Raw genomic sequence first — 15,220 nt, 5'->3', positions numbered from 1 at the left:
CAAAGGCTGCCAAAGTTCTCTGCGATGTTTCTACTTACCTTAGGCTTTGCCATGGTAAAAAGGTATTTCTCTGTTGGCTTGTCCTTGGAATGTGCACTATTAATAACCACCATAAAGTCATCTTGGTAACCTCCAAAGGTCATTAGGCTTCTGTACACATATGTCACTATTAATTTCTTAAAATAGAAGAAAGTTGTTAAAAGTTTTATACCACTGAAAAGGTATGAAAAATTAACAATTTTTAATTAACCCAATTGATAATATAGGTTAAATAGATGAACACTTTTTAGCCATTTGCAAGTTTTTATTAGAGCATTTCCTTGGAAATAATTTCACAAATGCACATGATTAAATTCACAAGATAAAAGCAAAGAAAACAATTTCTAAATCACATGGAATATTTAAATTCTTACTCTAGCTTGTTTTAATCTTCTTTTTTGTCATAAATTTGGACAGTGGGAATTTGATGGCAAAGGACATTATCTGGACAGCAGATGACACTTGCTACTCTAGAACAGTAATTTGCCAAATGTTACCTTTATGGCTTTCATTTGTACATTGTCCAAAGATGTTAAGACAAAAAAATACTGTGAATGCAGTTCAATATTGTGTGAATCTATGTGTATTTACCAATTTTTAATTTATTTTTAAATGCATTTTTAAAGTTAACAAGCATTTATTTTCTTTTCCCCTTCACTTACCCAACCTCTCTCCCCTGGAAAAAAAACTTAAACAAAACTCTTGTAACAAATATGTTTAGTTAAACTTTAATATTATTTGAAACTGTTTTGTAGAGTCTAAGAAATATAATCTATATTCAAACCATCCATTCATGAGTCTGAAACTATTCATAAAATATAAATTCCCTCTAAAACACATCTCAGCAAGGGCAATTTAAGACAGAATCATTGCATAGAAAAGTATGACCTTTTTTGAAGTTCCTGTAACCATCAAATCTGAGTATATAAACAGAACCAACAATTGATTCTTGTCAATTAATCATTAGATTTTTGGTGTTCACTACTAAGATTTCCATTCCTTCTCATGTTTTAAAAACAAACAAAATAGGTGTATGGGTGGATATGTCTATGTGCATATCAGATTTAGATTAAGATCTCAAAAGGGGAATAACCTTTTATTACACCAGTCAACATTTATATTAAAACAATGTTTGTTCACTTGATCGTGAAATTATATTAACTAATTTAGCTTGCAAAGAAAAGGTAAGAAAAATAATGTAAATTTCATATGTCTGGAGGGATACACAGTCTTTCAAATTATTAATGTCATTTTCTTTTATCAGGGGAAAGCCCTATTATAATAATTTGCATATGGGCAAAGTAAAGAATTAGAGGTATTATAAGAATCATTTTGGAGAAAACTCAATGATACCGATTTTTTTGAGCTAGGCAATTAAAATTTCTATTTTAATGATACTGAAATAATTTGTCTCATACACAGAAAACGTCCTAATGTGATATACTGTGCAAACTGTCATTTCAAAAATCCTAATAAATCATGATTGTAATTTTCCTCTTTTGTTTTTTGCCTACCTTTTTATGACAGGTTTTGCAGTTGAATGGAATGTTGCCAACTTAAATGCTAAATATAGCATTACCTACATCAAAAATTTTTGCAATTTATTCTTACCATGGAGTTGTATTCCAAGATGCTAATTCCATCTTCATGTACAGCTAGCCATATGAAAGTATTTCCTAGTGTTGATGGAGTTACTGGCTGTGAAATAGGAAGGATAAAGAATCCCTGCATATTACAAATATCACATTAAAAGACAAAAACATTTGTTAGTGGAAACACATGACATTTTGTCATTAAATCAATCCATACTAAATTGGATGCCCAGTTAGAACTATTCTGAATTTCCTCAAATTTTGCCTGAAATGGAAAAAAAAAAAAAAAAACTTACTTTTTTTTTTTTACAACAGCAACTTTTAGTATTCTATAAACAGTTATTTGTTCAGATCTATAAGGTACTAAAATTCTAGTTAAAGTTTAAGCTGTTAGGTAACATTCATTTGTTGGTTTATTTTTATTTGAGTTTATTGTTTGTGTTTTTTAAAGAATCCAAGAAAACTATATACAGTACCTCCCATCTCTCTCTTGATAATAGTCACCAAGAAAGGTATGTAAGCATAAATTGCCTCCTACTCTACTCCTGGAAAGATGTGAGCTAAGAGTTTTTACAGAAAGGGAGATCAAGGGCCATCACGAATTCTACCAGCATAAAGCAGGGATTGAGAAAAAAGACAGGGAATCAGATATTCCTGTCTAGCCCTTTCAGTGTCCTTTCTTTGTTTTATTTATGTTGTTCAGAATTCCCTGAGTTTGAGATTATGTTCTCTCAACCTGAAATAAAGAAGACTGCCAAGACAAAATAACTAGAATCTTAATTAAGGCAAGGGAATTGAAATTTGGGATGTTTGTGTAGCAGCAAGTACTGCCCATGACAAGCAGAAGAGATAGGATTAAAAAAAGCAGGGGGGGGGGGGGGAGAGGGAGGGGGAGGAAATAGTCTGAGGGTAGGCACAGACAGGGGAATCTGTTACAAAAGTTGTTTTGCATAACAATGAAAAGTTCATAGAGGAAACTGGGGGAGGCTGGGAATGGAGGTGAGAGTTATCTGGTCAACACCATGGGCTTGGGCTTGGGTTCCAGGTGTAGCAACTGGGAAACTGATTTGGAATTGCTCCAATCATTGTTCCAATCAAGGTACCCCTTTCTGATAACTGCATTCAACAGTCTGTATTTTAAAACACATTTTAAAGCTAACTATAAAATATGTTTAGATTACTCCACATTACTGATGACTTGTAACCCTTACTGTGATTCACTGTGTTGGAGCAAGAGCGGTAAATACAGAAAGATGCAATCTAAAAACCCGTCTCACAAATTTCTTACTTTTGCAAGAAACAACTTTGCACCAAAGAATGACCATTTTCTGGCTACAGTCAGATAAATGCGTATACAGTCCGCAGCACTGTGTCCACGGAGAGCCATCCATCTAGTTGACAATCGCTGACAAAGTTGTCTTTAAAAAAAAAAAGAGGAAAAATCTCTAGAGTACAAGTTAGTATTTCATTTCCCACAAACATTTACAGACTCCAAGAACATGACACAGAACTTCTCCATTGGTGAGCCAAGGCACAGTTATAAAGTAGATCGGTATTTGTCTTCAGTGACTCCCACAATCCCTTTCTTTCTACACCTTTTCTTCCTGATTTCTGTCTCATATTTTGAGTATTCCTGCTTTCTGAGGTTCAGACACAATCCATTGTTCCGAGGCTACTTCCACTACCATCCACTGAGGAAAGGCAATATTTTAGTGTACAGTAGTCTAATGGGCTTTAGAAGTATCTGCATTGTAATATAGGCCTTCAGGGGAATGGCTAAGCAAAAAGTATTAAATGAATGAGGAGAATTTTTCTGTGCCAGCAAGAAAAAATGAAATGAGGAATTCAAAGAAGACTATAAGATTTACTTGACCTGATGAAGATACAGGAAAAAAATAAACAACATACAGACAAAAACTCTATATGCTGTGTAATGAAAATGAGCAGGAGTAGTCAAATTAGACATGGAAAAGTGAAACTATATACATGTCAGATTTAGTTGATCTTTTGGTTAGTTTTAATGAACTGTTTTCTTCTTTGTTACAAGAGAATGACTCATTGGATAATGAGGGGTATATTCAGAAATTACAGTGATATAAACAAAAATATTGATAGAATTTTCTTAGGGGAAAAAAAGAGTTCATTCTTATTAGGGATACTTTCTGGTTGGACAACCCCAGTTTTAGAAGTTGCCAAACTCTTAACAAGAGTTAAGACTCTTGAGTTCAAGAGTCTCAAAAGACAACTTCCTAAAGAGAATGGGAACTTCCTTTTTTCCTCCAATTTATAGGAAAACTTTATTAAAATTAGAATTGTCTATAGGTGGGATAGGCTGTCTTTGTTTTATTTTGATGTTTTCTCTTTTTAAAATAAAATTTATTTTCACTAACAAAAATCCATCCTTCTCCCTTTTATTACCATGCCCATTAAAGAAAAGAAAAATAACATTATTACTAATATGCAAGAGACTAGGAACTTCCTAAGCAATATCTGCCTCTTGAGGCTGAAGGTATCATATGCTTTACTTTCATAGCTGGAGGATGTAATATGAGAGGGGTTCTGCAGAAACCTACCTGTTAGTTTGAGTTGAAGTCTAAACTTGGCTGAAGGCCTCTCTGTGTGTGAGTAATATGAATTGAAGGGAAAGTTTTGGAAATAAAACCCAGTTTTGAACCTAGACCATGTGAATTCAGATCTTGGAGGGGGCTGAGCCAAGGCATGATTAGTTTGAATAGGAATCAAAACCTCATGAAAAACAGAACTAATGAACTAATTACAAACATTTTCATCCTCTTTGCCTTATATTGATTTCTCTCCATTTTCACCTAGTCCAGTAAATTTTTCTGCCTCTATAGCTTTGATATAAGTAAATAATCTTGAAAATGAAAATCATGACCAATAAAATCTCACTGGAGTTTCCTATGAGGATATATTCTTTAAACCAGAGATTCTTATTTTTTTATTTTTATTTTTTTTGTGGATTGGACCTTTTTGACAACAATGGAACAAAGTTTCAGGGCTGCTTCTCAAAACTATGTTTTAAATGCATAAAATAAAATACATAGAATTACAGAGAATACCAGTTGAATCAAAATAGAGTTATCAAAAAGCTCATAGGCCCCAAGTTAAAAGTCTTTGAACTTTCTATAATGCACACAAATGTCTTAGACATGAAAAATTCAGGAATTTTTTTCTTACCTTAATTGTTCTTCAGAACAACCATTCCTATACCTTTTAGGATAAAATTTCTCTATGACTTGTTTTAGTGTTTGATTTGCCTTGTATTGAGAGGTCACTGGCCCTGCTGGAGTTGAGAAAGGTCTCTCAAAATCTCCAATCTCCACCTATTGGAAGATGAAGAAATAGAAAGCATGGGATGTCAGAGAAAAAGTAAAACTGAGTACAAAGCTACAACTACTGTGTGTATAGTGTGTCTATTTCATTTGTCTTAATCATGTAATTGTGGGATTTAAAGAATATAATTTGTGGATGATACAGAATCATTGGATTATAGATTTAGAATTGGAAAGGATATTGGATGCTACTGAGTCTAACATTCTGTTTTTACTTGAAAGGGTACATGGAAAACAGATTAGTCAGATTATAATTGATTCCAGAGGGATAAATAGGAGCAATGGAACGCTACAGAGAGACAAACTTGGTCTTGATGTCAGAAAAAAATTTACTATCAGGAATATCTAAAACAGAACAGACTGCCTCTAGAGCAGGGGTTCTTTATCTGAGATCATGAACCGCAAGGGAGCCTGTGTATTAGTCAAGTATTAGTCAAGTAGTCTATAAACTTGGATGGGAAGAAAAATTACAACTTTATTTTCACTAATCTCATACTGAAATTTAGTTTTTCCTTTGATTATTTGGAAATATGATTCTAAGATAGAGCTCCTCTAGAATCTTCATTAGACTACTGCCAAGGAGATCCATGATACCAAACGAAGGTTCAAAAGCTTGTTCTAGAAGTAGTGAGTTGTGTCTATCCAGAGGTCATCAAGCAAAAACTGGATAGCCAGTTGAGTGTGTTGTAGTCAGGGTTCTGTTTCAGATATAGAAATTCGGTGATTCTATGAAAGGGATATAACTTCTAATTTTCTCTCATTGGATGCATTGTGTGACATTCATTGATTTTTGCCTCACTCATATCATCCCTTGTAAAATGAGCATTAATAGCATTATAAGATCTGACTTTTGGTTATTAAAGATTTTTAAGAAATTGTTATAAAGATCAATAAAATGATTACAAAATTCATACCTAAACTGGAAGTTAGATAAATGCTTTAAAATACAATCTTAATTTATCTGTGTTAAACCATTTAAAGGTTTCTAAGGAAGATAAAATGTTCTAATCCTCCTAAACTCTGATTCATACATATTATATTGTTTAAAGAATAGCATGTAATCCAAATATGCTACCTTGGCATTCTCAGCCCCACAGTTCTATACTCATGCTCTTTTATTAAATTCAAAACCTCATGGCTTAATTTCAGGATAATTAAGAACTTAGATTCTCTTTATGGAATACTATCTCATTCTGTATCATCTTTACCAGAGTGTCAGTAATTTGGAGTCTAACGGTAATTACTGGGCCTGTAATTTTTAAGGTGTTAATCATGGCAAAAAGAAGTTCAAGAACTGCTGAAGGTACATTGTTTTATTACATTTAATCCAGAATATCAATTATTATCTGATCTTTGCAAAGGAATACTTGCACATAAAAGTTACCTGAGCTAAAAGAGCTGCCATTTCTACAGCCAATTCCTTATTCAGAGGAAAGAGTCCATTTACTATTTGATCATTTGTCTGATACATTAATAGGAGCTTTTCTCTTTCACTCTCCCCACGGACTTGCACTGAAAAGTAAAGCCTGTAAAATGAGAAAGATGTGCATTAATTAATAACTTTGAAAAAGAAAGAAAATAAGCACTAATAATGAAGACCACATTAGGCCAGGGCTGGTATCTGATCCATCAAATAGTTATTAAACACTTACTAGGCACTGATGATAGAAAGATAAAAACAATAATCTTTGCTTCCAAGAAGCTTATAGTTTAAGAAAGAAGAGAGTCTAAGAAATGTAAGCAAATATATATGGTACAAGCCAGAATGTGGTAAATGCAAAGGAAAGTTTGAAAATGCTTTGGAAAAAAATGTGTCAGGAGAGAACACTTCTACCTAGGGTGTAATAATTGTGATTTTTGAAATATATCATGTGATATTGTAATGTAGGTGATATGATTCTAGGCTAATATAGGCCCATTTAGGCTAATTGGTCTTAAAGATAAGTAAAAAATAAATGATAGCCCATACTTTTCCATTGTCTTAACTCATTCTGAATCTGTATCTAAAATTCTTGACATTTTATCAGTACTAACAAAGAGCACAATCTATTTGTTCATCACTTATTTGTATAACCTGCCTTCTTTTCTGCCTTAAGGGCACTTTTTTCCCCTTGGAAATATATTGCAGCCTGTTCATGCTCACCAGCAGCCTCCATTTCTGTGACTATCAACTTTAGTTTTTTGTGGCATTTTATGACTTGAAGGTACATAGCATCACTACTAAGCTATTAATGCTAATATCCTAGCATTTCAGGGTAAAGCTTAGCGTCATAAAAAAGTCCTGCACCATTTCTCAAATATTAATCCAGATAGTTCTCCTTTTCCCAAAACCACTTCATTCTCCATCTGGGTCTGTGCATGAAAAAGGTCTGGCCTATAATCTGGTCATCTAACTGCATAACATAATCTAGAAAATAAGCATTCTTCATCCATTTGATCTTTTGTGTGCACATTAGGCTGAATTCAAATTTAAGAGCTTATAGATTTAAGAATTTCTACAATGTCCAAGACCATGATGCAATCAACATAGCATCATTTATAACTAGCAAGCAATGGAGGATCTTAACATCTGTAAAGGAATCCTTTTTCCATTTCTATTATGCACTATACATTTTTGAAAGTAGCAAACATGTTTAACAAGCACTGTCTCCCCATTTTATTCCTCGGTTGATAGTAAAATTGGAAGATTGATGAAGAAAGTTACTATTTTTTTTTGTATATGACTGACATATATTGTCAAAGGAGAGCCTTGATAGTAGAATTTTGCTTTTCTGAATCAAACACTTTTTTTTTTTAAACAATTTTGTAGTTGTCAAACTAGCAGCAAAGTGGGGTATGGCATTCTTGGTTCTTTTCAGTCAACTGTGTGACTGAAGAGCTAAGAACAACAAAAATTATTTTAAAGGTTTTTCTTTTTTAGCTATATCAGGGGAAAGTACTGAACCAAAGAAAGTTTAGGACACTGCTTAGGATGAATGGCAAAAGAACTGATGACAAAACAAAGGATATAAACAATTTTTGATGAAAAAATTAAAGCCATTTCTAGTCATATGAAAGGTGCTCTAAATCACTATTGATTAAAGAAATACAAATTAAGACAACTCTAACATACCACTTCACACCTCTTAGATTGGCTAACATGAGAGGAAGAAATAATGATAAATGTTAGAGAGGATGTGGGAAAAGTGGGACACTAATGCATTGTTGGTGGAATTATGAACTGATCCAACCATTCTAGAGAACATTTTGAAACTATGAACAAAAAATTATCAAATTGTTAATACTTTGTGATCCAGCAGTACCACTATTGGTTCTATATCACAAAGAAATCAAAAAAGAGGAAAAAAGAAAAAAAATAGTTTCAAAACTGTAGCAGCTCTTTTTGTGGTGGCAAAGAATTGGAAAATGAATAGATGCCATCAGTTGGGGAATGACTGAATAAGTTATGGCCTACACAGGTAATGGAATATTATTGTTCTATAAGAAATGAAGGACAAGCTGATGTCAGAAAAGTCTGGAAAGACTTACTTAAACTGATACTGAGTAAAGTGAGCAAAACCCAGAGAACATTGTACATGGCAAATTATAATGTGTAGGATTTGGAACTGGTTGAATAGCAGGGCCCAAAGTTCAATTATTGGTTCAATGCCAAAGTAGAAAGAGGTCTTTGTTGGAGTGTCCAAGGATCTTTTCTTGGTCATGTACTATTTGGTATTAATGATTTTGATAAAGGGATAGATGGATTCCTCATCAATTTGTAGATATCACAAAGTTAGAAGGGATTGCTAAAACACTATCTAAAAGTCAGGATCCAAAAAAGTAGTGAAAATTTAAAACACTGGGCTGAACCTAATATAGTGAAATACATACAAATATATGTGATTATATGTTATGTGCATGTATATCAATGGGGAATTTGCTTTTATCAGGTGTTCAGTTATGAGTACCACATTTTAAGGATTTTGAAAAGAGAGAATGTAGAAGAAGGCAACCAGAGTATCAAAGACCTCAAGATCTTAGCCTAGAGAAACTTAGGAACATGATCACTATCTTCAAGTTATTTGAAGAATTATCATATGAAAGAGGGGATCATCTTAGTTTTGAGGATGGCAGAGGTCAGAACTAGGCAGAAAATATAAAGAGGCAACTTAGCCTTGATATAATAAGGAGAAATTTCCTAATAGTTGGGAAGGGGTAAAAAGTAAACTGATTTGGGAAGAAGTCTGTTCCCACTCATTAAAGATCTAGAAAGTAAAGGTTAACCATTCTGGAGAGCAATTTGGAACTATGCTCAAAAAGTTATCAAACTGTGCATACCCTTTGATCCAGCTGTGTTTCTATTGGGTTTCTATCCCAAAGAGATCATAAAGAAGGGAAAGGGACCTGTATGTGCATGAATGTTTGTGGCAGCTCTCTTTTTGTAGTGGCCAGAAACTGGAAAATGAGTGGATGCCCATCAATTGGATAAAGACTGAATAAATTGTGGTATATGAATGTTATGGAATATTATTGTTCTGTAAGAAATGATAAGCAAGCTGATTTCAGAAAAGTCTGGAAAGATTTACATGAATTGAAATGAATAGAATCAAAAGAACATTGTACAAAGCAACAATAAGATTATATGATGATCAATTCTGATGGACGTGGCTCTTTTCAACAATGAGATGAACCAAATCAGTTCCAATGGAGCAGTAATGAACTGAACCAGCTACACCCAGCGAAAGAACTCTGGGAGATGACTAAGAACCATTACATTGAATTCCCAATCCCCATATGTTTGCCCACCTGCATTTTGTATTTCCTTCATAGGCTAATTGTACAATATTTCAGAGTCTGTTTCTTTTTGTACAGCAAAATAACGGTTTGGACATGAATACTTATTGTGTATCTAATTTATATTTTAATATATTTAACATCTACTGGTCATCCTGCCATCTAGGGGAGGGGGGAGGGGGGAAGGAGGGGAAAAATTGGAACAAAACATTTGGCAATTATCAATGCTGTAAAATTACCCATGCATATAACTTGTAAATAAAAAGCTATATATATAAAAAAGAAAGAAATTAAAGGCTAGTATATCCATTTATTGGGTGTATTTTAAAAAAGATTCTTTTTCAGATATGGATTAGACAAGATAGGCATCACAATCTCCTCTAACTCTAAAATTCTGTATTAAATATATTTTTATGGAGAGACAGAGATGGAAAGACACAGACAGTGACAGATAGAGACAGGAAAAGACAGGAAGAGGAGGAGGAGGAAAAAGAAGAAGGAGAAAGAATATGAGGAGGAAGAGGGGAAGGAGGAGAAGGGAGGAGGAAAAGGATGAGGAAGATGAATAAAGAGACAGAAAGAACAAAATAAAAATACTTGTAGAAAATTGAGGGAAATTGGGGGTAAATGGATCTAACAAAGGAGACTGCAAAGGAATAGTAAGACTAGTTAGACCAATGTCAATACATGAGTAAAAAGGATATAAAAATTTTCCAAAGCTGCAGAGAGATCAACTAGGATGAGAACTGAGGATATGATTTATCAGGTAAGAGATTCTTGGTAACCATGGAGAAAGTCATTTTGGTCAAGTGATAATTGCACCAAGGAATGAGATATAAGTGTGAAGTAGAAAGGAACCATTGTTTTTTACTTTGGTTATGAAATGGGGGAGAAATCAAGAATAGTTTGATGACTTGGTAAGGAATGAAGCAGAGGAAGGATAGGAGGTTCTGATCACAGAAGTTGAGTTTTGAATCAAGAGGGAGCAGTTAAGTTCTAGGGTTTGACTGTGCCTTGGGTAGTATGAAGATGTATAGCAGTCCATCAGAATTGTATAAGGAAGAAGTTGGAAGGAGGAAGCAATATTCATTTATAAAATACCTACTATATGCCAGGGTCTCTGCCAAGACCTTTACAAATATAATCTTGTTCAAGCCTTATAAGAACTCTGGGAGATAGATACTATTATTCCCAAATTTAAAGTTTAAATTTAAAGTTGAGGAAACTGAGGCAGATAGAAGTTAAGTGACTTGCCTGAGATCACATAGCTAGTAAGAGTCTGAGGTCTTACACACTTGATTCTAGGCCCAATTGCACCACCTAGGTGAGGTCTGAGTGTTTGAAGGAATATCCATGTGTATGTATATGGATAGGCTTTGGCCCTTATATGAAGGCCATGGTTTATATTATAGAATAAGACATTGAGCTGGGAGTTTCTTGAGGAAGGAAGGGGAAGCTGATACATGGCTACAATAAGACTCTAGATGAAATGATAAAAATAATACAGATGGAGTGAATCCACAAAGGAAAGGTTGCTAAGTGATGGTATTGAAAGGAGGATCCTAAAGTGGAAGTGAGAAGCAAAGAACATGCCTTCTCACTGGCCAAGTATAAAGGAAATGAGTGGAAATTATACTTTGTACTAGAGATGGCACTCAGAGATTCAATGACTTCTGGAAGAAGTCAGTTTTCATACAAAAAGAGAGAAAAAAAAAAGAGACAAGGGGACTATTAACAATAGGACACAGTTTCCAGAGGGCAGGATGGGAGAGGAAAGTATAGCAAGAAAGGGCATGGGAGAGCTGAGTCAGCTGTGGATGATGGGTGAGGAAACAGAAGTAGTAGAAGGATAAAAACTTTGTGACTTGGTTATCAGCAGCTCAAGATTAGATGGATTAAAAGAAAAAGAACTGAATGTGTGCTGGTCACAGAATGGTGGAAGTAGCACTTGATTAGATTGCAAAATTGTGTTCTCTATATTTGCCTCCCTTCCTTTTATTCAAGTCTGTTTTTAGTATTATTTTAACTAGAAAGTCATCAGGTTTCTTTGGTGGGGTCTCCATCATCACAAGGAAGGATAGTTAATAGTGTATTCATATGGCACAGAATGGAGAACTCACTACAGTATTTTACATGAAAGTATATATAGCTTGTTTTCTCTCCAAATACTAGAAATAAAAGGGTCGGGGAGCCAGAAAAGAAATCCAACGGGGCATTTGGATTGGTAAAAATCAGAGGCTGTATCCACAGCCAGATGGAACACACATTTAGTACCAACTCGACATCCTCCTCCCAGGATAGTGAAGAATAAGGCACAAGCAGAAATTACCTCATGCTTGGGACACTTTGCTTTCGGGTCTCTGCTGATTCCAAAGTGACGCAGGCCCTCTGGCAGGCCCCAGTCTCTGCCTAAATGATCTCTCTTTCTCCTAATATTAATGGTCCCAAGTAGTCCGCTGAAGGCACTTCTACATTTCTGGCTGTGGGCAGTGTGGGGAGCAATTCAATGTAGCAGGTAAATCAGCGCTGGAGCCACGGAGACTCTGACACACTCAGAGCATCTGGACGAGGAGCTGAAGCGTCCTGACACGCTGGCAAGGAAAGGGGGGCTGGTCTGTAACTTAGGTGTGTGCACTCATGGCTCAGGGGGCCTTTCACATGCAGAGGCTGATGCAGGATGAAACAATGTCACCTCGGCGAGATGTAACCAGTGGGGTTCGGTGGGCCTCAGGCCCTGCCCGTGTCCAAGACTTCTACGCGTGTGAGTGCATTAAAGAGAAGGCTTTTTAAATCTGTGGATAACATCCAAGCAAGGAGGGATGCTGACCGGCACTCTCAAAGCCAAGATCAGAATGCAAAATGACTTTTGCAAACTAGAAAAGGGGCTTAAGAGGTACAGAGTGGAATTTAAAAAAGCTACATCACTTAAGGAAGAGGAGAAAAATCGCCAAGTGCAGAAATGCCATAATGAATCTGGGCAAACTTAGCCATGACTGATCTTTTGTCATAATGGATAAGAAAGAGAGGCTGAAACAAAGCGGCAAAAGGAATGATCCAGAGACGTCTACATTGGAACGGACCACTTGGAAACCATGAGATATGTGGTGGGTCAGTGGGTTGAGCTCTGGGTCTGGAGTCAGAAGAGCCTCAGACACGGACTAGCTGTATGATCCTGGGCAAGTCACTTAATCTGCCTATCTCAGTTTCCCCATTTGTAAAATGGATGTAATAATAATAGTACCAACTTATCAGGATCTTTCTTTGTGAGGATTGAGGGAGAAAAACTGTAGAATGTTTAGCAGAGTTCCTGGTACATAATAAGCATTATATAAATGTTAACTATTCTTATTATTCCTGCTTACACGACCATTGACACTCATTCCTGGGCTCTACAACTAAAGAAGGCTTTGAAAAAAGAAAAGTATAAAGATAATTGATGTAGCACAAAGTGAGAGATGTAGAAACCTCAGAGGTGATCCCGACTAGCTCCCTCATTTGAGAGAAAGGCAACTGAGATGCTACCAGATTGAACCTGGGTTCTTTGACTCTCATCTTTCGGTCTCTTTCCATCATACCGTGCTGTCTGGTAGTTGAGGTCAAATCTCAAGGGATAGAGTAAGAGAAGTTTCTAGAGCAGGGGTTGACAAATAAGTGCCCCAAGATGGACTTGGTGTCTGCTTTTATACCACCCGTGAACTAAAGAATGATTTTTACATTTTAAAAATACAATAAAACTTTACTTTCTTAGCTCCCAAAATCAGACAACTGTCCACTAGCTCAAACTCAAGTATAAATAAATGCCTGAGGGCTACATATATTGACTTAGAAAACCACAAATTAACATCACCTACATTGCATCATATTTTTACTTATTTTTGTTAAACATTTCTCAAATACATTTAATCTGAATGAGCCTGCAAGTTTGATACTTCTGCTCCAGTTGTGAGATGGCCAACAAGTAAAAGAATTTGTTGTTGTCCAGTCAGGTATGACTTTTTGTGACTTTATTTCAGATTTTCTTGGCAAAGTAACTGGAGTAGCTTGCTACTTCCTTCTCCAGCTCATTTTACAGATGAGGGAATAGAATTAAACAAGGTTAAATGACTTACTCAGGGTCACACAGTTGATAAGTAGTTGAGGTTGCATTTGAACTCAGATCCTTCTGACCCCAGGTCTAGTTCTCTATCTATTGCACAACTTAGATGTCCCAAGTAAAATGAGGTAGACTTACATTTTAGCAATGAAAGAGTAGGATTAAATCTAATCCTAAAGCAGATTCTTCTGGAAGTGAGGCCTGATAAACCTGAAATTAATTAGCAAGGAAACTCTTTGGAGGTCTTTACAAACACAACAAATACAGAGTTTCATCTGTATGGAACTGTTTCATTATATGATCCTATCTGAAGTAAGAGGGTGGGAGTGGGGGAATAAATAAAATGATCTTTCAAGGTCCAATTCTAGTAGTCTTGATTGAAAGCTAAAAATTGCAACGGTATGAAAATTACACTCCCAGGAGAAAAAACAAACAACAGAGGATTATTGAAAATAATCCTTTTGTTTAAGGAAGGGAAACTATCCCTTCAGGGTAGACCTCTTTCCAGTCTTGTTTTGTGAGAAACATGCCTTGACTTTTATAGTTTTCAAATACATAGTGAGAAACCAAACCAAATAGCAACTTAAATATGAATGGAATTTAAGTACTAGTTTCAAAATGGTTACAGATGAGGGCATCTGGTTACAAAACCCACTAATTAGATCTTTAACTCACTGAATCTAAATAAATGAAATTTCCTAATAGTACAATAAAGAGTAAGTTGATATTTTAGTTTGGCTAATAAGAGGAGTACTTGACAGATGAAGACTCAAGCATTTGGCAGCATGACATGGTACAGCAGGTTACCATCCTAGCTTTGTGTTGGTGGAAATGGGCTTATGAATTAGGTATCCATGTAAGCAAGGCAGGACTGTGTTTGAAACCATAGCATTGTATCACAGCTGCAGCTTAAATATCATTTCAACTTTTTCTATTAAAAATAATGCTATAAAATAACTGTTTGGACATGTATAGTTATATTGTATTTAATTTATACTTTAACTTATTTAACATGTATTGGTCAACCTGCCGTCTAAGGGAGGGGATGGGGGGAAAGAGGGGAAAAATAGGAACAAAAGGTTTGGCAATTGTCAATGCTGTAAAATTACCCATGCATATAACTTGTAAATAAAAAGCTATAATAAAAAAAAGAAAGATAATAAAAAACAATGCTATAATTTCCAATAATGATGTCAAACATGGGGGTTAAAGACCCTGAGGGATTTTTAACACGGCAACATTTTCATTGTTTTTTCCCCCATGATCCTCTAAGACATGAGACATTACCCTTCTTTATATGTGCCTCCTGTCCTTTTGCCCAAGTCTATGTTCAGTGCTATCTCTTCTAGAAGAACCTTCAGTTTTCTTTA

General features: G+C 35.2%; 1 protein-coding gene across 1 annotated transcript in view; it reads right to left on the bottom strand.

Annotated features, from left to right (window-relative positions):
• Positions 1 to 15,220, bottom strand: part of PLEKHH2 (pleckstrin homology, MyTH4 and FERM domain containing H2) — a 103,836-nt gene that overhangs the window by 6,193 nt on the left and 82,423 nt on the right. The window contains exons 25-29 of the mRNA XM_051973563.1: positions 6,369 to 6,510; positions 4,830 to 4,975; positions 2,920 to 3,049; positions 1,651 to 1,737; positions 39 to 176 (exon numbers count right to left, since the gene is read on the bottom strand). Of these exons, the coding sequence (XP_051829523.1) occupies positions 39 to 176; positions 1,651 to 1,737; positions 2,920 to 3,049; positions 4,830 to 4,975; positions 6,369 to 6,510 (643 nt within the window). The remainder of the gene's footprint in view (positions 1 to 38; positions 177 to 1,650; positions 1,738 to 2,919; positions 3,050 to 4,829; positions 4,976 to 6,368; positions 6,511 to 15,220) is intronic.

Source organism: Antechinus flavipes, chromosome 2, assembly GCF_016432865.1.
Source record: "Antechinus flavipes isolate AdamAnt ecotype Samford, QLD, Australia chromosome 2, AdamAnt_v2, whole genome shotgun sequence".
Lineage (NCBI taxonomy): Eukaryota > Metazoa > Chordata > Mammalia > Dasyuromorphia > Dasyuridae > Antechinus > Antechinus flavipes.
Note: the sequence above shows the minus strand (reverse complement) of the source record. Positions and strands in the feature narration are given on the sequence as shown.